Genomic DNA, 21,952 nt, shown 5'->3' on the forward strand with positions numbered 1-21,952 from the left:
GGAACGGTGACAGATCGTGCTAATTCAGTTGTAACAGCCAGCCAGACGTGCAAATATCCATTTTATGGCCACCTACACGAATTCTGTCGAGGAGCCATGCATGTCCTATGAGCATTGCAACAGATGGAGGCAGGAGGATTAATTGCGAACTCGTTGTGGCGTTTGATTAGGCCTTTGTGTGTCCAAGTTTGCCCAGTGAGTCACGCCACATTCGGATACATGATTCGCCGTTCTCAAGCTGCTGCAACAAAAAACTGCTTGGTCGGTGGCCTAACTCCTCTACGTCGAGCCACACATGTGGCAACGGATGATATGTATCCGAGTGCAGCTACTGGCCAGGTGCGGGTGCTCACCTAATACATGGGACCTTTGTTGAACGGCGCATGACGGAACTAGTACTAAAGTCGTGTTTCTAGTAACAGTCACGGTACGCTATTAGTAGGACCTGGTCTCGCCGACACGACATGATATTTGCTTGTTTCAGACACTGATATCAATCATAGCCAGAAGTTTGATTGACCCATTTAGGTCAAGCTGGGCACGTCGATCAGAGCACTCATAGTACGTAATGATCAACAATATGCAACACTCATCGATGCGCTCATCAATCATCCGGCTGTTAGTGAAAGAGACACTGTTGTCGTAGGTTGGTAAAGGCCTGTTCATGCTAAAAGGATTCATGTATCTCAAAGTCATCCGCGATGGCAGGCGTTCGACAAAAAATGCGATTGCTTCCTAGCGTTATCAACAGTACGAGAACAAATACCTTCCTTTCTTCATAAATGCATAACGGGGAGACTATAGCAGTACGAGTACATGACAACTTTGTGTCAAATGATAGCAGGTCAAGCGAGTTCCCACTCTTCCCCATTCACCGTGTAGAGGAGTTCCTTCACGGTCTCGCTGTTCACAGACAAGGAAGACCCAACGGTGAAGTTGGTCAAAAGGGTACTAAGAGTCAACCCCGTTAGAGGAGCAAGTGAAAGGAACACCTGAGCGGTGGTGGCATTGACGTTGACCGACAGATCAGCGGTGGTCAACGTGATAACGACATCATCAGAGCCAATCATGACGGTCCCTGCAGTGCCGCTGGTGAGACTAACGGTGAAGCGAGTGCGTTCGGTGCGCGAAACATACACCGCGTTCGTCGTGTTAGACGATGTGGGATAGTACCAATAGTCGTAAGGAGCGACTTTGGAGCGAATGAAGAAACTTTGGTAGGGCCGCTATCAGAAAAATGCAGAACGTCCTGCAAGGAACTGACTTACGAGTTTCCGCTGATGTGGTCCGCGAAATTTTCGAGCGGTGGGATAATGCTCAAGCCGCGACCACCCAAGTCATTCTCCAAGGTGAAAAACACCTCGCCGAGGAATTGGGTCGCGACCCCAGTCGTGGTGAGGGAGTTGGCGGCGTTTGCCACATTCACGTTATGGGTGTAGAACTGGGCGTTGACACGCTGAACGCTAGTCACGAAAGTAGTGACGGTGGAAGTGGACACGGCACGCCACCACTCATCCGCAACTTCGCGACTGGCAAAGGTAATCGTGTATCGATAGGTCGAGTTATCCGTGACCTGAACAGAGATTTAGCACGACATCGCAGACAACGAAGAATGGATTTTGGTACCTGTTTGACATATGCGTAGAAAACCATGATTGTATATTCAACAGGAGAGATGATTTGTTGGCTGTGGTTGGATTTAAATGAGTCGTTCGAACACTGTACATTATATAGAGAGAGCAAGTTGTTTGGTCGGGTTGACCATAACGTTTCGACTCTCGACCAACTGGGATTTGAAAATCAAAAGGGGGCGGATAAAGAAACACTGCCGATCCGAGCGAGGACCAAAATATAAGATGATTTGACACGTCGCGCCAAGCTGGACATTCCGGCAGCTGCATTTCCCGGCACCTGAAGATGCACAAAGTCAGCAACCTCGTCCGATGGGTGTGGAAACATAACAACCGGTATTCGATATAGCCTTGATCCCCCTTGACCAGATGTCCTTAGTATCACCATCGTGACTCGTCGGTGGTGGCATGTCTATCTTTCTGCAAAAGGAACAGGCAACATGATATTGTCCAAGCGTGTGCGAGATCATGATTAAAGCTGTAAGGAAGAGGGTTACGACTTACCTTCATATTATGTAATAATACACTTCGGTCCGAGTCCGATCGTAACGTCGTTGCTTCAACATTGGAAAAGATAAATGTGGTAGTGTATATTGCCTGTATTCAGTGTTGCTAACTGTTCATATTCTATATTCTATGTACTTGCAGGATTTTTAAGCCAAATAAAATTGTCTGGATCGACAGAAGATACTCCAGGGTGAGACAAAGAAATGGTAGGAACCGAACTTGGTACTTTGTTTTTCTCGGGTTGCAGAAGGACTAGCACTTCGGGTACGCCGGCGTGTCTCATGTGTCGAGGGAGGGATGGAGCATTTGAGACGGTTTGTGCAAAGACATGTGAGGGTTGAGTGGTCTGGACACAGGCCGAGAGATTTATTAAACCTGAGTTCACAAGGAGAATAGGGTCGAATGGCATACCTGAATGATCATAGTAGGGTATGAGGTCCCAAAAACTCAACAGCGGACCCGGCCGATTTGAATGGTTTTGATTTTCTGTCTCGTTTGGAAAGAAAATGTTGAATATATTCCTGAAGGATGGTTATAACAAGTGCACTGCGTATCTCAAAGCACTGACAAAAGCCACAGTTTTGATATGGATTTCCAAAAGCACGATAAACACAGGACAAGCGTTAGTAGTACTGTAAATCTGGTGAGAAGTGAATAGAGCACTATACTAGTACATTGTTCCGTGCGCTTATTTTCAGGAGTAAATGAGGAGAAAGATATAGTTTGCTTTTGAACATGTGTGCCAATCAAGGTCACCACTTGTATTACATAAGGCCCAACCAAAGAATGCCATGACCGTCGACGAGTTCGCCTATGTGCGTGCTCATTAATGAATAAGCATGACATAAATATTAAGCTGTGGCATCTTCTTCTTTTCTCTACACTGTTGAGTGTTGTCGCTGTTGTATCTTATAGTGGGCTCCCTGTTCTGTTCTCCTATGTGCATTGACTTATCCTTTTCTGCAGTGTACGATATTCGTCTACAAATTCACGTGCCGCATCGCTCGTGTGCTTGACGAACGTTGTTGTCTACCGCATGCGGTTGCCCATACCACCTCGGATTGCCCCAATTACTATGCTGCACTTTATTGCCCTGAATTTCATCTGTCGTGCTTCGAATCCCCTGGAGACTTATGTTCTGGACTTTCGTGAGCGCTGAGGCCGTTGTTTGTTCGTGCAATTACTGTCACTAGTTTGACGGCGAGTCGATTGTGGTGACTCACAACAAGGTGTCCGTGTCCTCTTCAAGCATCGGTTGGCTTCTGACCAATGTTATGATGTATTGACGTCTGTTATTTCACTTCCTTGCTCATTTCCGACACAGCTCCACTATGATTGCAAAACATTTGAGCCCCCCTTCCGGCTCTCTGCGCTGGCTTTCTCACCTGTACTACTGCCTAGCACAAGGTCATCCCATTGTCTGTCCTCATTCTCGTGCTAAGATCGGTCATGGATCTGTATTTCGCATTCAGGAACGCCTTTTGTTTCCGCAGTCAGCCGGCTCTCAAATCATGCGCGGTCCTTTCCAACATGAAGACAAGATAACGGCGGAAGAAAAGGGGTTTGCTGTTCATATACAGTTTTGAAACCACATGACGGTCAGTTTCTCATGAACTTGTAGAGCTGCGGACAGAACCCTCCTAAGCGAATCTAGAACCTGGACTTAAAGAGGTCCAGGAACTCACGAAGACTTCGGAGGGTAGCCAACCTATCAGGTCTAGGCTGTAGTGACGGAGTTGCAGAGTATAATGGTGTCATTTTGCGACACTGATATGCACATGTGCTGGGCAACGAAACAAAGTATGTACAAAGTTCGTGCTTAGTCTTGAGTCATGTGTAGATGAAGGTAAGTCGTCACTCTTGTCATCACTTTCTTACAGTTTTGGTCTCAGCAAAGTCTTTAGCACTACAGTAAGGTCCCTAAGCTAGGAGAGAGGGAGCCGCCTATCTGTCTAGACCTAGGGTTGTACTAAGATCAAGGGGACACGTACATTCCCCCAATCTGACGGCACGCGGGTACCACTGGAAAAAAGGTCAGGAGCAACGCAAAGGCACTCAGAGCGGAGGGTAGGTACTAGGGCGCATAAAATGCAGATCCATTGTCCCCAGATCTACTGTCAGTTAGGGCTCCATGACGGCATTTCCGACAGCGTCACGGTGATAAACACACAGGACAAGCATTAGTACTGTAACTTTGGTGAGAAGTGAATAGAGCACTCTATATTGCATTGTTCTGCGCTCTTATTTTGAGGAGTAAATGAGGAGAAAGATATAGTTTGCTTTTGAAGTGGGATGACTCCCAATGGTGAAGCAACGACGTTACGATCGGACTCGGACCGAAGTGTATTATTACATAATATGAAGGTAAGTCGTAACCCTCTTCCTTACAGCTTTAATCATGATCTCGCACACGCTTGGACAATATCATGTTGCCTGTTCCTTTTGCAGAAAGATAGACATGCCACCACCGACGAGTCACGATGGTGAACTAAGGACAGCTCGTCAAGGGGGATCAAGGCTATATCGAATACCGGTTGTTATGTTTCCACACCCATCGGACGAGGTTGCTGACTTTGTGCATCTTCAGGTGTCGGGAAATGCAGCTGCCGGAATGTCCAGCTTGGCGCGACGTGTCAAATCATCTTATATTTTGGTCCTCGCTCGGATCGGCAGTGTTTCTTTATCCGCCCCCTTTTGATTTTCAAATCCCAGTTGGTCGAGAGTCGAAACGTTATGGTCAACCCGACCAAACAACTTGCTCTCTCTATATAATGTACAGTGTTCGAACGACTCATTTCAATCCAACCACAGCCAACAAATCATCTCTCCTGTTGAATATACAATCATGGTTTTCTACGCATATGTCAAATATGTACCAAAATCCATTCTTCGTTGTCTGCGATGTCGTGCTAAATCTCTGTTCAGGTCACGGATAACTCGGGCTATCGATACGTGATTACCTTTGCCAGTCGCGAAGTTGCGGATGAGTGGTGGCGTGCCGTGTCCACTTCCACCGTCACTACTTTCGTGACTAGCGTTCAGCGTGTCAACGCCCAGTTCTACACCCATAACGTGGGTGTGGCAAACGCCGCAGACTCCCTCACCACGACTGGGGTTGCGCCCCAATTCCTCGGCAAGGTGTTTTTCACCTTCCTGAATGACTTGGGTGGTCGCGGCTTGAGCATCATCCCACCGCTCAAAGATTTCACGGATCACATTAGCGGGAACTCGTGAGTTAGTTCCTTGCGGCACGTTCTGCATTTGGCTGATAGCGACCCCACCAAAGTTTCTTCATTCGCTCCAAAGTCGCTCCTTACGACTATTGGTACTATCCCACATCGTCTAACACGACGAACGCGGTGTATGTTTCGCGCACCGAACGCACTCGCTTCACCGTTAGTCTCACCAGCGGTACTGCAGGGACCGTCATGATTGGCTCTGACGATGTCGTTATCACGTTGACCACCTCTGATCTGTCGGTCAACGTCGATGCCACCACCGCTCAAGTGATTCTTTCACTTGCTCCTCTGACGGGGTTGACTCTTAGTACCCTTTTGACCAACTTCACCGTTGGGTCTTCCTTGTCTGTGAACAGTGAGACCGTGAAGGAACTCCTCTACACGGTGAATGGGGAAGAGTGGGAACTCGCTTGAACTGCTATCATTTGACACAAAGCTGTCATGCACCCGGTACTGTTATAGTCTCTTCCCTAGATAGCTGAAAGTGTACTGTTAGTAACGCTATGAATTTTCTGTTGAACGCCTGCAATCACATGTACCACTGCTTTTGAGATAGACTGGTGATTACTAGTCCGTCAATGAGACGCCCTGGCTATGCCACTCATGCGTGGCTATACAAGCCAGGCTGGTCCCGAGCCTAGCTTGCGGCCTTTGAGATGCGTGAATCCTTTTGGCATCGACCTCTCTACTAACCTGGCATCCAAATGACTCAGACAAATTTGTACACATTCATTTTTTGTTAGTGATAATCAAAATCCAGGTGCGTGCCGTGCTGAATAGTATCTCCACCGGTAGGTCGTGGTCTCTAGTGTTCTCTACCCCCATGGCCATCACATCTAAGTCAAATATAGCATAGATACACATCTCTTTCAACTTGATTCGTTCATATTCATACACCAATGATAGATTACTGCTATATTGTTCTTAGTTCAAGTTGCTACAGCGGGCCTCACCATGCTCTTCTCGTACCATTCCCTCTCGAACTTAATCGCCTTCTTGAGCGTCCCTGATGTGCGCCACCCATGTTGTTCGCCATCGAAGAAATGCGCCTCAACATGCCCCTTAGATTTAATGATCCCATCAATAATAGTCCAGGATTGTGGAGGCGGAACAACTGCATCATCTTTGCCTCGAAGAACCGGAAAAACACAACACATTTCATCGAGATATAAACATACGAGTAATGGGGTTTTGATGTTTGCAGAGAAATACACCGGGCTCCGGTCGTGCCAAACTTTCGGAATCTCTTCTCTTGCACCGCTGAGAAGCTTTATGATATACATCAGCTCGAACTTGTGCGTATCTTCTGCAAAAAGCTCCATGTTTGAGACTCCGTAGCTGTTCGTGGCACTTGCGAAAAATTTCACTTTGCTCGCTGCGGAGGAGTCCAAGGAGATGGCAGCAAGGGTAGTAAACCCACCCGCACTCCCGCCCCGGATCGCAGTGCGTTTGGTGTCGATGAGGGAACTGATTTGAGGCGATTGGATTGCGCCAATGCAGTCGCTCACGTCGGTGATACCCCAGTTTCCTTGGAGGCGCTCCCTTTGTCACCTCTTCAGCGTTGTTCCACGGGAAACACGACAGCAAATGGTAACATACATATATACGCGCCCATAGCACGAAGAGCCGCTGTAGTTTACATCCAACCTGCAATTTATGAGCGTGATGATACTGCGGTAGTCGACAGGACCTACCAAGCATATTTCCTGCTTGTGAAATACTGCTTCTGCCAATTCAAATTCTGGGTCTTTAATCCTGTGGGATCACCGTATACGCCAAGCACGCAGTGCAGCTTCTCGTTGGGAATGCTCGAACCCGCATAAGCTGGGTTGTTGGAGGCGTAGTACACGGCATATATGGTCTTGTCGCCTGCCACTTTGAACTCAAGCGGGGTTGGAAGCGAAATGATGCCTTCAGGGAACGGAATATGGTGCGTATTTCTGAGCCATAGTATGATAGAACGTTAAGACAGTCAGTAGATGGGATGGTTGTGTGGGAGTAAGGTTGAAGAGAGGGAGCGGGAGTTACATGCCAAGAAAGACTTAAGCTTGGGTATTAGTTGTAATACATATGGTACATGCACCGGTGACCGTGCACGCGTGCACGTTTCAGCATTTCTGTCACCTGAGTTCTGGCCTGACCATTTTGGAACACGTCGATCATTTTGCACGATGAACCTCTCGCCTTTGCGCATGCGCGTTAGGGTACGGACGAAAAGTCGGTTGTTAATAACCCTGCTAAAAAAGGTGTGTTATTAACACGCACACGGTCATGGGGTGGTGACATGGTGCTAATAAGTCTGTCGACCCCCATGGTCTTGGTGGGTTGCGTTCTAATCTTCCGCCGTTCCTCGCAGATCATTAATCATTAACTTAGAAGTTTGCAATGCAAATCTTGCAGAGAAGCAAGCCGTTGTCTGACATGGGACTTGAGTCTCTCGCAACGAAAATTTCAACTTGTTTTCCCTCTTTCTCGCACCAGTTGAGCACTCAAAATGGCCGACACAAAAGCCTCAGATACTAATGTTCTCCTTATTCCTGCCTCCGTGCAATCTATTATTCTTCCAGATCAAAACTTATCTGTCTCGTCATTCCTCCAATTTTCACTTCCGTCAGCTTCAATTACCACCGCTCCACCACTGCGCAAATACTTTAGTACTGACTGCCCGCCCAAGGACAGCTCCAAGTCATATCTTAATTATCTCCGTGCGCAGCCCCTTCCCCGCCTTTCGGTTCTGCACCAGCTCCTAGAAGGCGTGCAACGTGCAAGATTAGGCGGTAGCCAGTCTATTGTCTATGCCCATGCCAACCTCAATCAATCTTTTCCGTTCTGGATCCTGACATATTGGCGCCAAGCCCATACTCTCCTTGACATCCAAAGTAAATGGCGACAGGCAGGAGCCTTCCTCACCAAGTGTCAACCTAGTCAAGATGAAGAAGACACATGGCTCGATGAGATGCTAGCAGGTAAACCAGCGGAGGATTCGGCCTTCGACATTGAAGCAGATGCAAACCTTCATGCACCAATTGTTACCAAGGCCTTGTCTGATGAACGCATGGACAGTCCTGTCAACGGCTTTGGTAGCGCTCAAGACGATTCTGCGGAGGATGATGCTGACCTAGAAGGCATGGACACCGAGTGGAGCGAAGTTTGGTAGTACCTGTAGCGAAATTTTCGATTTTGGGGTCACGTGATAGTTAATAACCCTACGCAAGCACTTGATTATTAACATAGGTTAATAACACCACGCTGACTTATCGTCCGTACCCTAATGCGCGTGATGTTTGGATCAAAGGCTCTTGACAAACAACTACTCTTGATCGGGAAACAATTTCAAATTTTTCTTACGTAACTAGTTTCAAACACGACTGAAGCTCACCAAGCTTGCACATGTCTGGTTGATCACAATTTGACCACTACATTGCGCATACGGTAGCAGCAGCATTTTGACAAGAATTCAACATCTCACTAAATCCACCTGGCGTTACTGGTCTACGAACATTCACTCATATCTGTTTCTCTGAGAGACTATGATGTTTGCGACAACGAATGGGCTCTTTTGACTCATACCTGGTATGACTACCCCAACTTGAACAGGTTCATCTAACGCTTCGCATCCACGACTCAGTACTCAACAAAAGTATCAATCCGATAGATCGTAGGGCACACCAGGTACCCCAACGTGATGATGAAATACCATTCACCGTTGGACAGAACCTGAGAGGAGGGGACTTACTCAGACGATAGCTTTACTCGGGCCTTCGAAACGTCGTGACTCAAATTAAGAAAACTGGGTCAACTACGGAGTAAGTACATAATTTGCTCCACCGCCTCGACCATGTCGACTAATCTGACTCACAGGGAGATGACGACGCACTATCTTTGAATCGGGATTGGTCACATACATCACATCCTCCCGGGTTCAATAGAATGGCCTTTGCTCCAACGGTATCCATCAGATCAGTCGAATGAAGACCATGGTCCTCTTCGCTACCACTGACCATTGTCCCTCGGATATCTCTACTTCACACAGACGAGAACCTGTTAGCTTCTTTCAGATAAAATGTAAACCCGTAAGTCACCAAGCCATCGTTCAGAGAACGTAGCGGAATCCTTTTTCTGTGATTCCTTGCTTCTGCTCTTCTCTCTCCAGCCTGAGCTTCTTGTTCAATGTCTTCAGATGCTATCTAAGAATCCAAGTCATCGTAATCACGATAACGTTACCAGCGATCACAATGGTATAAGAGTACGTCAGGTTTAACTCTGTGTTCGTCTTGATATACAAAATCTGCGGGGGTCCACCATTCGTCAGCATTCCATGGAGCTGCCATGTTCCACCAGCGCCTTGGCGGGCGTCCTGGAGGTGTGGCATCGCCCTTGATACGAGTACCAAAATCTACTTCGTCGTAGTCGTGATCAGCCAACGAACCACTCGCTTGGAATGAGGATCGAGAATGACGAGATGGTGAGTAAGAAAATGATTGAGGGTTTCTATCATCTGACGTCGAAGCATTTTGCACGAAAGAGCTGGACCTGAAGCGGGCATGGGGCTCATCAACTGTCGCAGGGAGATTGTATGATGACGAACGTTTGTGACTTGGATATGGAGAATGTGTACTACCATGAGGACGTGGGGCTTCTAGAATAGGAGAGGCCGCAAGTGACGGCGGCCGATATCCAGATAGCGAAGGTGACGAATATTGGTTGAATGAGCCAGAAGACAAGCGAGGGCGCATATAGGGAATCGATCCAGCGGAAGAACTTGCAATGGATATCGACAGCTGTTCAACGATGCGCTGTCTAGGTGAAGTTTGCGGACTGGACGATTCGATGGAGCGACGAGCGACCTCCAAACCAAGGATGGGGTGCGGCGGAATGACATTGAAATACGACTGGCCGAAAGACGGCCTGCGCTGGTGTGAGTGAATTCCGCCGCCTGGGCTCTGCAGTGGAGGCTGCCGAAGACGAGGGGACGAAGGCGGTTTGAGCGGAGAGGAGATGTGCGGGGAGGACACAAAATCTAGCTGGGTGGAAGACGGCGACGCCAGTCTAAAAGCCAGGTTCCTGGAGAGGACATTACGCCAAGATAAAAGAAATACGATTGAACTGATGCAGTGATATATACCAGTAGGAGGATGTTTAGAAGGGAGAAGGTGTCGCTGGAACTGAACGAACGGGCGGGCAGTTGGCTTTATAGTCTTCAGCGCTCAGCAATGGAGTTTCAAACTGCAAGTGCAACACTACGCTTGCCTTTCTGGGTGCTATCGACGATCGCTAGCATTGTAAGTCCGTGGATATTCTCTGCCGACAAACAGGAGGACTGAAATACGAGTCAGACACTCGTTTGCGAGAGAGCTGCTGGAACTAATCTTACAGAACGATGGCTAAAGAACACCAGAAATGGAACAAGAGCCTTCCCTCCATCATAGCAAAGAACCATCCTGATAGGACCATTGAACTCAGTAGACTCTAAACAAGGTGTCGCCGCGTTTGAGTATTCCACTAATTGATAAGGCCGTTGAAATATTGCAATCCGCAACCGGGACTACCAGACGGTTGACTGTATTCGATAATGACCAGCGGCGTCATAATATAACATTCAACACTGATCGGGACATGGTAGATGTGACTCGACATCCTGCGAGACGGACGAGTGACACCGTGAAGCTGATATATTCATACTGGTTCATTCAAGTTGCGATGGGGTGCGGAACGGTGACAGATCGTGCTAATTCAGTTGTAACAGCCAGCCAGATGCGCAAATATCCATTTTTTGGGCACCTACACGGATTCTGTCGAGGAGCCATGCATGTCCTATGGAAGATGAGGGCAGGAGGATTACGTAATTGCGAACTTAGGCCTTTATGTGTCCAAGTTTGTCCAGTGAGTCACGCCACATATTCGGATCCATGATTCGCCGTTTTCAAGTTGCTGCAACGAAAAACTACTTGGTCGGTGGCCCAACTCCTCTACGTCGAGCCATACACATGTGGTAACGGATAATATGTACCCGAGTGCAGCCACTGGCCAGGTGCGGGCGCCCATCTAATACATGTAATGATCAACACTTATCGATACACTCATGAAAGAGGTAACTCTAAACACTGTTGTCGTAGATTGGTAGAGAGGCCTGTTGATGCTAAAAGGATTCATGTATCTCAAAGTCATACGTGATGGCAGGCGTTCAACAAAAAATGTGATTGCTTCCTAGCGTTACCAACAGTACGAGAACAAATTCCTTCCTTCCTTCATAAATGCATAACGGGGAGACTACAGCAGTACTAGTACAACTTGAAGACAACTTTGTCTCAAATGATAGCCATTTCAAGCGAGGTCCCACTCTTCCACATTCTCCGTGTAGAGGAGTTCTTTCACGGCCTCACTGTCTACAGACAAGGAAGGCTCAACGGTGAAGTTGGTCAAAAGGGTACTAAAAGTCAACCCCGACAGAGGAGTAAGTGAAAGAATCACCTAAGTCGTTCAGCAAGGTGAAAAACGCCTTACCGAGGAATTGGGTCGCAACCCCAGTCGTGGTGAGGAAGTCCCCGGAGTTTGCCACGAGAATGTTATGAGTGTATAACTGGGCATTGACACGCTGAACACTGGTAACGAAACTAGTGACGACGGAAGTGGACACAGCACGCCACCACTCAAGTACTCATCCGCAACTTCGCGGGTAGCAAAGGTAAATTAAAATTTTAGTGATGTGCCGGGCCGGGCCTCAGGCCCTCAAGCTGCCCTCGCTAGGCCAGGCCAAGCTGGGCCTACACTGCTAGCTTGTAAGGGTTTAGGGCCTGGCTCGAGTTTTTCCAGGCTTAAGCCAGGCATGAGCCAAGCCCAGGCCCGGTGATATGGCCCGGCTTGAGTTTTGGCAGGCCCAGAGCCCTCAAAAGCCAGGCCCAAGCCAGGGCTTTCAGGCCAAGCCAGGCCTAGGCCAGGGCTTTCAGGCCAAGCTAGGCCCGGCACATCACTAGGTCCCGTTTTCCGTATCTGAACAGCACAACATCGCAGACAACGAAGAATGGATTTTGGTACCTGTTTCACATATGCGTAGAAAACCATGATTGTATATTCAACAGGAGAGATAACTTGTTGGCTGTACCTGTGGTTGGTTGGATTGAAACGAGTCGTTCGAACACTGTACTGTATACATTATAGTGGCTACCCATTACATTACATTACTTTAGGTTTAGGCGGGAGTAATAAGCCCCCTGCGAATGGGGCTATGTCTAACATAGGGTCCCTGGCCCAAAGGGCAATAAATTTGATTTAAAAAAAAACTGCCGACCTGAGCGAGGACCTGATGTAAGATACGACGATTTGACCGCGTAACGTCGCGGTGACCAAGCTGGACATCCGTCAGGCTGCATTTCTCGGCACCTGAAGATGCACAAAGTCACCAACCTCATCCGACGGGTGTGTAAAAATCACAACCAGTATTCCATATAACCTTGATCCCCTGGACCAGCTGTCCTTATTATCACAGTGGTGACTCATCGGTGGTGGCATGTCTATCTTTCTGCAAAAAGAACAGGCAACATGATATTGTCGAAGCGTGAAGACATACATTAAAGCTGTAAAGAAGTCAGGGGGATCAATGTCGGTTGTACACCTGTCGGATGAGGTTGCTGACTTTGTGCATCTTCAGGTACCGAGAAATACAGCCTGTCGGAATGTCCAGTTTGGTGCGACGTTACGGTCAAATGTATCTTACATCGGGTCCTCGTTCGGATCGGCAGCATCTCTTTATCCACCCCGCAGTTGTTCGAGAATCGAGATGTTACAGTGATCAACCCGACCAAACAACTTTCTCTGTCTACTATATAATGTACAGTGTTCGAACGACTCATTTCAATCCAACCACAACCAACAAATCATCTCTCATATTCAATATACAGTCATGGTTTTCTACGCATATGTCAAACAGGTACGCCTAAAATTCATTCTTCGATGTCTGCAATGTCGAGCTGAATCGCCATTGAGATTACGGACAACTGGAGCGCTCGATACGTGATTACCTTTTCTAGCCGCGAAGTTGCGGATGAGTGGTGGCGTGCCGTGTCCACTTCCACCGTCACTACTTTCGTGACTAGTGTTCAGCGTGTCAACGCCCAGTTCTACACCCATAACAATTTCGTGGCAAACGTCCCCGACTCCCTCACCACGACTGGAGTTGCGACCCAATTCCTCGGCAAGGTGTTTTTCACCTTGCTGAATGACACACTTGGTCGCAACTCGAGCATTATCCCACAGCTTGAACATTTCGCGGACCACATCAGCGGAAACTCGTGAGTTAGTTCCTTGCAGCATGTTCCACATTTGGCTGATAGCGACCCCACCAAAGTTTCTTCATTCGCTCCAAAGTTGCTCCTTACGACTATTGGTACTATCCCCAATCGTCTAACGCGACAAAGGCTGTCTATGTTTCGCGCACCGAACGCACTCGCTTCACCGTTAGTCGCACCGCTAACGGTACTGCGGGGACAGTCATGATTGGCTCTGACGAGATCGTTATCAAGTTGACTACCGCCGATCTGTCCGTTAACGTCAATGCCACCACCGCTCAAGTGATTCTCTCACTTGCTCCGTCAGAGTTGACTTTTAGTACCCTTCTGACCAACTTCACCGTGGGGTCTTCCTTGTCTGTGAGCGGTGAGAATGTGAAGAAACTCCTCTACACGGAGAATGGGGAAGAGTGGGAACTCGCTTGAACTGCTATCATTTGACACAAAGTTGTCTTGTACCGGTACTGTTATAGTCTCCCCTAGACAGCCTGTCAAGATATGACTATCGACGTCACTCTCGTACGTACTCGTCCCTTTCTTTTACATATGAAATCACCCTTCGTTACATGCGTCAGACACGTTCCCCTTTTGATTCTCGTCTCAATCAGCGTATTAATACGCTCCCCGTCGAATATCGTTCTCTGGTCTTTGACCCAATCTCAAGTCTTCGTTCTCGTTCTTCGTTCCTAGTCCGAGCCTCTCCGATGCTTCACACAGCCGAAGGTGTACTGTTGGTAACACTATGGATTTTCTGCTGAATGCCTGCAATCATGCGTACCCCTGCTACCTGGCTTTGAGATAGACCGTCGATCACTCCGTCAATGAGACACCCTGGCTACGCCACTCGTCAGTGCCAGGCTGGTCCAGAGCCTAGATTTGAGATGCGTGAATCCCTTTGGCATCAACCTCTCTACTAACCTGGAATCCGAATGACTCAGACAAATTTGTACACATTCATTAGACAATTTTGGTTAGTGATAATCAAAATCTAGGTGCCGTGCTGAATGGTATCTCTTCGAGAGTCCACCGGTAGGTCGTGCTCTCTGGTGTTCTCTACCCCCATGGCTATCACATCTGAGTTAAATATAGCATGCCGTCACACTTCCAAGACCTTGTGATAAATATATCTACTCGATTCGTTCATATTCATACACCGATGATACGTTAATGCTATGTATATTGCTCTTAGTTCAAGTTGCAACAGCGGGCCTCACCATGCTCTTCTCGTACCATTCCCTCTCGAACTCAATCGCCTTCTTGAGCGTCCCTGATGTGCGCCACCCATGTTGTTCGCCATCGAAGAAATGCGCCTCAACATGCCCCTTTGATTTGATGATCCCATCAATAATAGTCCAGGATTGTGCAGGCGGAACAACTGCATCATCGTTGCCTTGAAGAACCTGTTGGAAAGATGATCTACCAAATACAACGCATCTCATCGAGATGTGAACATACGAGTAATGGGGTTTTGATGTTTGCAGAGAAATACACCGGGCTCCGGTCGTGCCAAACTTTCGGAATCTCTTCTCTTGTACCGCCGAGAAGCTTTATGATATACATGAGCTCAAACTTGTGCGTATCTTCTGCAAAAAGCTCCATGTTTGAGACTCCGTAGCTGTTCGTGGCACTTGCAAAAAATTTAACTTTGCTCGCTGCGGAGGAGTCCAAGGAGATGGCAGCAAGGGTAGTAAACCCACCCGCACTCCCGCCCCGGATCGCAGTGCGTTTGGTGTCGATGAGGGAACTGATTTGAGGCGATTGGATTGCGCCAACGCAGTCGCTCACGTCGGTGATACCCCAGTTTCCTTGGAGGCGCTCCCTTTGTCACCTCTTCAGCGTTGTTCCACGGGAAACACGACAGCGAATGGTAACATACACATATGCGCGCCCATAGCACGAAGAGCCGCTGTAATTTACATCCAACCTGCAATTTATGAGCGTGATGATACTTCGGTAGTCGACAGGACCTACCAAGCATATCCTCTGCTTGTGAAATACTGCTTCAGCCAGTTCAAATGCTGGGTCTCTAACCCTGTGGGACCACCATGTACGCTAAGCACGCAGGGCGGCTTCTCGTTGGGAATGCTCGAACCCCCATACGCTGGGTTATTCGGGGCGTAGTACACAGCGTATACGGTCTTGTCACCTGCCACTTTAAACTCAAGCGGGGTTGGAAGCGAAATGATGCCTTCAGGGAACGGAGCGGCAGATGCCGATGCGGTAGATCTAAGTACCTGGAAATTTGGCACGAATGATGGTCCTGTCAGAGTGCAGAGCATAGCTGCGCCAGGAGCGTTGCTTTGCAATCCCGTGAAGACGAAGGTGTAGTCCGATAGACGACAGACATTGTTTACCACTACGAAGTCGAACGATTCGTCCTTAATCTCCACGTAGGAACCTGTGGCGATATCAACCACATAAAGGACACTTCGGCCAGCCCGCCACGCAACACAGATAGCTTTTGTGCCATTCTTGTCCAGTAAGGCGAATGAGTAATTGTCAAGCGTCCAGGAGGGCATGCAGAAGTCTTGCTGCACGACAGAAGAGAGAACTGGTTTGGTACACGCCTGGGTATACTCCCACAGGTTTGCAAACTTGCTTTCGTCGGAGGTAAACAGAAGCTTGTCGTTGGAAGCCCACAGTGGATAACACGCGCTAAGATTGTTAGCTTCGCCGGCGACCAGCTTCGTGTTGCTCAGGCTAAGTGTGTGAGTGTTGGAATTGTAATGGACGTCGGCCACGTAGATCTGTCCACCCTCCCAAGGCATGTCTGGGTGTTTCCAGAACTGCCATGCGAGCTTATCACCAGAAGGGGAAAATTTCGGTGCTGCATAGAACTCAATTTCTGCGTCCTCGGTGGAAACCAAAGACGTGACAGTGGCAGCTGAGGAGTTGACGACACAAAGAGAATTGCGCACGGTACGCGGCGTGTCGTTGGTATGGTCTTCTAAAATTGCGACGAGTAGATCTGTGTGGACTGGGTGTACACAGAAATCTGCGTAACGATAAAGCTTGTTTGTATCCTCTGCGCAGGGAGCGTAAGTATGGCGTTATAGTTCAAAGAATGTACCTGGGCACCTGGAGTGATTGGTTTGATATTCCCGTCTTTCGCGGCATAGATACGGAAGTTTGTGAAGTTTGAAGAGTACACAGTCCCATTGTAAGCAATTGCAGCACCTCCACCGTATTCATGAACGCGCGTGCGCGCATTGAAGTCCTTACCGAAGACTTCCTTTTGAGTCTTGTTACTAATAACCACGCATCGACCACCCTCCGATGCACGCTGTTCAATGCAGTAGATATCCTTTGTGACTGGATCTACAAAGATGGCGGTCAAGGCGACACTCTAAGGTCACCACGTAGATTAGTTTGAAATGCCAAGCGATTAGAGACCATGTGAAAAACATACATCCTGAGCAATAGCATCGGCTGTGATTGGGGACTCCCAAAGGCCATATGGTGCGTATTTCTGAGCCATAGTATGATAAAACGTTAAGACAGTCAGTAGATGGGATGATTGTGTGGGAGTAAGGTTGAAGAGAGGGAGTGGGAGTTACATACCAACGAAGGCTTGAGCTTGGGTATTAGTTGTAATATTTATGGTACATGCACCGGTGACCGTGCACGTTTCAGCATTTCTGTCACCTGAGTTCTGGCCTGACCGTTTTGGAACACGTCGATCATTTTGCACGATGAACCTCTCGCCTTTGCGCGTACGTACGTGATGCATTGATGTTTGGATCAAAGGCTCTTGATAAACAAATACTCTTGATCGGGAGACGATTCTGTAATTTCAAGTTTTTCTTACATAACCAGTTTCAAACACAGCGACTGAAGCTCACCAAGCTCTAATTTGACGACTACATTGCGCATACGGTAGCAGCAGCGTTACCTTTGCATCTTGACATCGCAATTCAAGAATTCAACATCTCACTAAATCCACCTGGCGTTACTGGTCTATCTACAAATATTCATTCATATCTGTTTCTCTGAGAAACTACGATCATGTTTGCGCAAACAGAGACAACGAATGGGCTTTTTCGACACATACCACGTGGTATGACAACCCTAACTTGAACAGGTTTATCTAACACTTCGCGTTCGCGACTCAAACAGAGGCATACTAGGCGACAACTTAATACCGATGTTTATGATCCATGCAAAACAATAACATCAACCTGATAGATCGTAGGGCACACCAGGCACCCCAACGTGATGATGAAATAACATTCACCGTTGGACAGAACTTGAGAGGAGGAGGCTTACCCAGACGATAGCTTTACTCGGGCTATCGTGACTCAGGTCAAGAAAACTGGGTCAACTACGGAGTAAGTACATAATTTGCTCCACCGACTCGACCATGTCGACTAATCTGACTCTGTTGATCGACAGAGAGATGATGACGCACTATCTATCTTTGAATCGGGATCAGTCACATACATCACATCCTCCCGGGTTCAACAGAATGGTCTTTGCTCCAACTGTATTCATCACATCAGTCATCGATGGAATGAAGACTATGGTCCTTTTCGCTACCACTGAACATAATGATTGTCCCTCGGATATCTCTGCTTCACACAGACGAGAGCCCGTTACCTTCTTTCAGATAAACTTTAAACTCGTAGATCACCAAGCTATCATTCAGAGAACGTAGCGGAATCCTTTTTCTTCGATCCCTTGCTCCTGCTCTTCTCTCTCCAGCTTCTTGTTCAATGTCTTCAGATGCTGTCTGAAAATCCAAGTCATCGTAATCACGATAACGTTACAAGCGATCACAATGGTATAAGAGTATCGATAGGTAGGGCCCCAATTAGTTGGCCAGACGTACCTGCCATCTATTTCATCAATGAAATCTTAATAATCGATTAAACTACTCACGACCCTGAGATGCTGCCTAGTTGCTGAACTGCATTGATAAGCGAAAAGCATACTGCACGCTTTGACGGCGGTCGCGCAAATGTGTTACTCTCCCACGTGGTCATCAAGACACTTGCTGAATTGGACTGCGCCATGAGGAAGCTGTTGAGGAGGGCCACTATCAGCGAGACGTCCGAAATTAACATTATATGCCTACAGAGAGAAGTATCGGGCTGCAGTGTTCATGGTACATATCGAAATAAGAGACCCAATTATGCCAATGAGGTTCGAAATGCTCATGTGAAAGAACCTTTCTTGTGTTTTATCAGAGTGTCTGAGGAGGCCTTCAGACCAGTTCCTAGATTGTTCGATATCCCAACTTACCTGGTCCACATGAATGTAAAAATGGCAGCATATATCCAAGGAGGCGCAACGAGGAGCAGCGATGCCGTTGGGTTGTAGCCAAGTGTTGCAGTCAGAGTAGGGAAATAGCCAGTGAAGGATAACGCTATAATCTGAGCAATCAATAGTGTTGCAATCCACCACACCTTCCAGTCGGCGATGGCGAGGTAAAAGCCGTGACCGAAGCCACCGTTCTCAGTCTCTAACTGGTCTCCGACACCAACATCCTCCTCCATACGCTTCAGTGCAAGCCGGCGCTCGTCATCAGTAAGCCACTTTGTTGTCGTTGGAAAGTCCGGCAAAACAAAGACAGCCATTATCGCAACGGTGACAGTCAGACTTCCTTCGATATAGAAAAGCCACCTTGTAAATGAAATTCAACAGAGTCCTTTGACAAATCAACTGGATTGAATTACCTCCACGCGGCTTGTGCACGGACGCCGTCCATGTTAGCAAGAATACCTGATGCGATGAGAGCTCCGAAGGCGTTACTGATCATGTTTCCGCTGTAATGGTGCTGTCAATGAATAGATATATCCACCAGCATAGTAGTACCCTTACCAATAGAGGATGGCTAATCTGGAACCTATCTCTGTTCTCTTGTACCTGTACATTGAATTTCAGGACTTCGGCTGAATACTCGATGAACAACGAACCACTTCGAAATCAAGAACACGGCGCCGGGGAAAAAAGCTGCTTCTATGAAGCCAAGAAAGAATCGCGTTAGGAGCGCTCCAACGAAACTATTATGAGGAGTATGGTCGGTCATCTGTCAGACATCAATGATCGGTCATACTTTGTAGTAATTCCAGTCAGCGCCGATATGACCCCCCAAATTACCATACAAGCAGGCATATAAAGCGACGGCTTTTTGATGTAATTGAGAAACATATTGGAGGGGACCTGCATAATAATATATCCGACATAGAGGATAGACAACAATGTCGCATATTGTGGACCCTCGAGATGGAGGTCGGCGGTGAGCTGTGTGCGTGCCGCACTTAATCTGTTGTGAGTGATGCATCAGCGATTCATGACAAGGGCATACCTAACATTGTTTCGATCGATCTAGTACAAGAATGAGAAATATATCAGGTGCCTTGATGTGAGGTTACTCACAAAATTGAGGATATAGATGAGGACCAGCATTGACATGTGCAGGTCGAGTTTCAATAACAACCTGCGCTCTAGCTTGTTTCGTGCCTCTATACCACCGAATTCTACGTCGACATCGAGTTCTTTGCACTCAATATGCTCCTTCGAGGGTGAGATCGGTGCAGTGTCAGAAGAGTCGGACGCCATAATGGGGTGATGATAGTGGGGTCTAAGGCCTGAGGGATGACCTCAACGGTTCGATGTGCCTTATAGATTGTGAAACGCAAGCCAATTTCATATCTATTAGTCTGTTGGTACCTTGGGCTGATGCGCCTTGAGGGTGCACGTGGAGTACCGGACCGTCATCACGAGTAATAGAAGCCTGGACAGATAACAGCCATTGTCCCGCCCACACGGTCCGATTGGATTCCGAGTCCGTCTCGTAGAATCATAGGATACGCGACAACCAACCATTCCGTTCTATAAAGATATTTTTCAATGGAGTTAGAGCTAGCTGGGAGTCTAAAAGTCACGTACGTTACGCGGGGTTGCTGGAGTCGCTCAAGACTACTAGTAAGTGTTCGTGCCTAATCCCGCAGCTGCATCAGAGAAGAGTCCGTAACATCATGGTAGCCGTGGCGACTATAGGATGACATAATTTTGCTTCTGCTAAATATCGTCAGTGGTCAGTGATGATCGGGCTAACCGTCAAACATATGTACTGCAATGCTATGGGGAATGTGATATCTACCTGATTGATTTTGGCTCGGTTAGGGTTTGGAGATGGAGCTCTGGAGAGCGAGTCTGTCTCAAGGTCAACGTTAAACGCCAGCATGGCTGCATCATCAACGCGTCATCGATGCGTCATCTGACGCTGATTGGACACCGCGTGCAGTGTCTCGACGCATATTTATAAGCACTGAAAGTACTAGAACGTTGAACGAGTTGTTTGCAGCGGAGTTTGCCTGCAATTTCAAATTTGTCTTACTTAAGCAGTTGCAAACAGCTCACGCTTGCACATGTCTGGTTGATCAATCGATCACAACTTGACCGGTTGAACACTACTTTGCGCATACCGTAGCAGCAGCACACCTTTGCGTTTTGACAAGAATTCAACATCCGTCCAAATCCACCCAGGCAAACTGGTTACCAGTCCACGAACTTTCACTCTTCTCTGAGAAACTACGATGTTTGCGCAAACAGAGACAACGAATGAGCTCTTTCGACTCATTCATGTGGAATGACTACCCCAACTTGAACAGCCTTATCTCGTGACTCAGGAGGCATGAGCTACAACTTGAAGACCGATGTTTATAGAGGCGATTCTGAGTAAAACAATGACATCGATCTTGATCGTAGGGCACACCAGGCACTCCGACGTGATGTTTAAAATACCCATCGTTTCCATTCATCGTTGAACAGAACTTGGGAGGAGAGGGCTTACTCGGCTGCCAGATGACAGGCCTTCGAAACGTCGTGACTCAAGCCAAGGGGACTGGGTCAACTACGAGGTAAGCACATAATTTACTCCACCGACTCGACCACGTCGACTAATCTGAATCTGTTCATCGACAGGAAGATAACGACGCACTATCTTGGGATCGCGATTGGTCGCATCATGATACATTTCCGGGTTCAACGGAACGTTCTTTGCTCCAACGGTATCCATCAGATCAGTCATCAGTCAAATGAAGACTATGATCCTCTTTATTACCACTGACCATTCTCCCTTGGATATCTCTACTTCTCACAGACGAGAACGCGTTAGCTTACCTCAGAAATCATCATCAGGCGCATATCAAAGCCGGCTTATCTCGAGAAGCGTGCGTCTAAAACAGCTAGGGTTGGTCCAAAAAAGATTGAGCCTTCCTTGTGGCAATGTGAGCGTTCCGAGGACTGATGGCGTTTCAGGAATTGATATTGTTTCAAACTTAAA

General features: G+C 47.7%; 7 protein-coding genes across 7 annotated transcripts; 3 read left to right on the top strand and 4 right to left on the bottom strand.

The window, feature by feature from the left end:
- Positions 1-754: 754 nt before the first annotated feature.
- F5147DRAFT_719135 (uncharacterized protein) lies at positions 755-1,700 on the bottom strand. Its single transcript, XM_041438739.1, has 3 exons — positions 1,627-1,700; positions 1,269-1,573; positions 755-1,212 (listed from the first exon to the last, which is right to left on the bottom strand). The coding sequence occupies exons 1-3, from the start codon at positions 1,651-1,653 to the stop codon at positions 846-848; spliced, it is 699 nt and encodes a 232-aa protein (XP_041287655.1). The 5' UTR covers positions 1,654-1,700; the 3' UTR covers positions 755-845.
- A 3,236-nt stretch (positions 1,701-4,936) lies between these two features.
- Positions 4,937-5,824, top strand: F5147DRAFT_719168 (uncharacterized protein). Its single transcript, XM_041438740.1, has 3 exons — positions 4,937-5,010; positions 5,064-5,368; positions 5,425-5,824. The coding sequence occupies exons 1-3, from the start codon at positions 4,984-4,986 to the stop codon at positions 5,789-5,791; spliced, it is 699 nt and encodes a 232-aa protein (XP_041287656.1). The 5' UTR covers positions 4,937-4,983; the 3' UTR covers positions 5,792-5,824.
- Positions 5,825-6,249: 425 nt separating this feature from the next.
- Positions 6,250-7,663, bottom strand: F5147DRAFT_840275 (Alpha/Beta hydrolase protein; the record flags this gene model as incomplete). The annotated part of the gene is made up of 5 exons (XM_041444282.1): positions 6,250-6,516; positions 6,556-6,919; positions 6,977-7,024; positions 7,072-7,317; positions 7,590-7,663. The coding sequence occupies 5 exons, from the start codon at positions 7,661-7,663 to the stop codon at positions 6,307-6,309; spliced, it is 942 nt and encodes a 313-aa protein (XP_041287657.1). The 3' UTR covers positions 6,250-6,306.
- Positions 7,664-7,871: 208 nt separating this feature from the next.
- On the top strand, positions 7,872-8,534 carry F5147DRAFT_657050 (uncharacterized protein; the record flags this gene model as incomplete). Its single annotated transcript, XM_041434200.1, has 1 exon — positions 7,872-8,534. The coding sequence occupies one exon, from the start codon at positions 7,872-7,874 to the stop codon at positions 8,532-8,534; it is 663 nt and encodes a 220-aa protein (XP_041287658.1).
- A 4,743-nt stretch (positions 8,535-13,277) lies between these two features.
- F5147DRAFT_778875 (uncharacterized protein) lies at positions 13,278-14,088 on the top strand (the record flags this gene model as incomplete). Its single annotated transcript, XM_041442202.1, has 3 exons — positions 13,278-13,304; positions 13,361-13,665; positions 13,722-14,088. 3 exons carry the CDS (start codon positions 13,278-13,280, stop codon positions 14,086-14,088), a joined length of 699 nt encoding a protein of 232 aa, XP_041287659.1.
- A 690-nt stretch (positions 14,089-14,778) lies between these two features.
- F5147DRAFT_642226 (Alpha/Beta hydrolase protein) lies at positions 14,779-17,140 on the bottom strand (the record flags this gene model as incomplete). The annotated part of the gene is made up of 6 exons (XM_041433078.1): positions 14,779-15,062; positions 15,118-15,481; positions 15,539-15,586; positions 15,634-16,687; positions 16,741-17,008; positions 17,072-17,140. The coding sequence occupies 6 exons, from the start codon at positions 17,138-17,140 to the stop codon at positions 14,853-14,855; spliced, it is 2,013 nt and encodes a 670-aa protein (XP_041287660.1). The 3' UTR covers positions 14,779-14,852.
- An 893-nt stretch (positions 17,141-18,033) lies between these two features.
- F5147DRAFT_405966 (MFS general substrate transporter) lies at positions 18,034-20,437 on the bottom strand. The gene is made up of 10 exons (XM_041429636.1): positions 20,041-20,437; positions 19,970-19,989; positions 19,718-19,921; positions 19,578-19,664; positions 19,483-19,527; positions 19,338-19,427; positions 18,904-19,284; positions 18,737-18,853; positions 18,541-18,681; positions 18,034-18,490 (listed from the first exon to the last, which is right to left on the bottom strand). The coding sequence occupies exons 1-10, from the start codon at positions 20,221-20,223 to the stop codon at positions 18,304-18,306; spliced, it is 1,455 nt and encodes a 484-aa protein (XP_041287661.1). The 5' UTR covers positions 20,224-20,437; the 3' UTR covers positions 18,034-18,303.
- Between the last annotated feature and the right edge of the window lie 1,515 nt (positions 20,438-21,952).

This window comes from Suillus discolor (genome assembly GCF_016758755.1).
Source record: "Suillus discolor strain FC423 chromosome Unknown F5147scaffold_77, whole genome shotgun sequence".
Taxonomy (NCBI): Eukaryota; Fungi; Basidiomycota; class Agaricomycetes; order Boletales; family Suillaceae; genus Suillus; species Suillus discolor.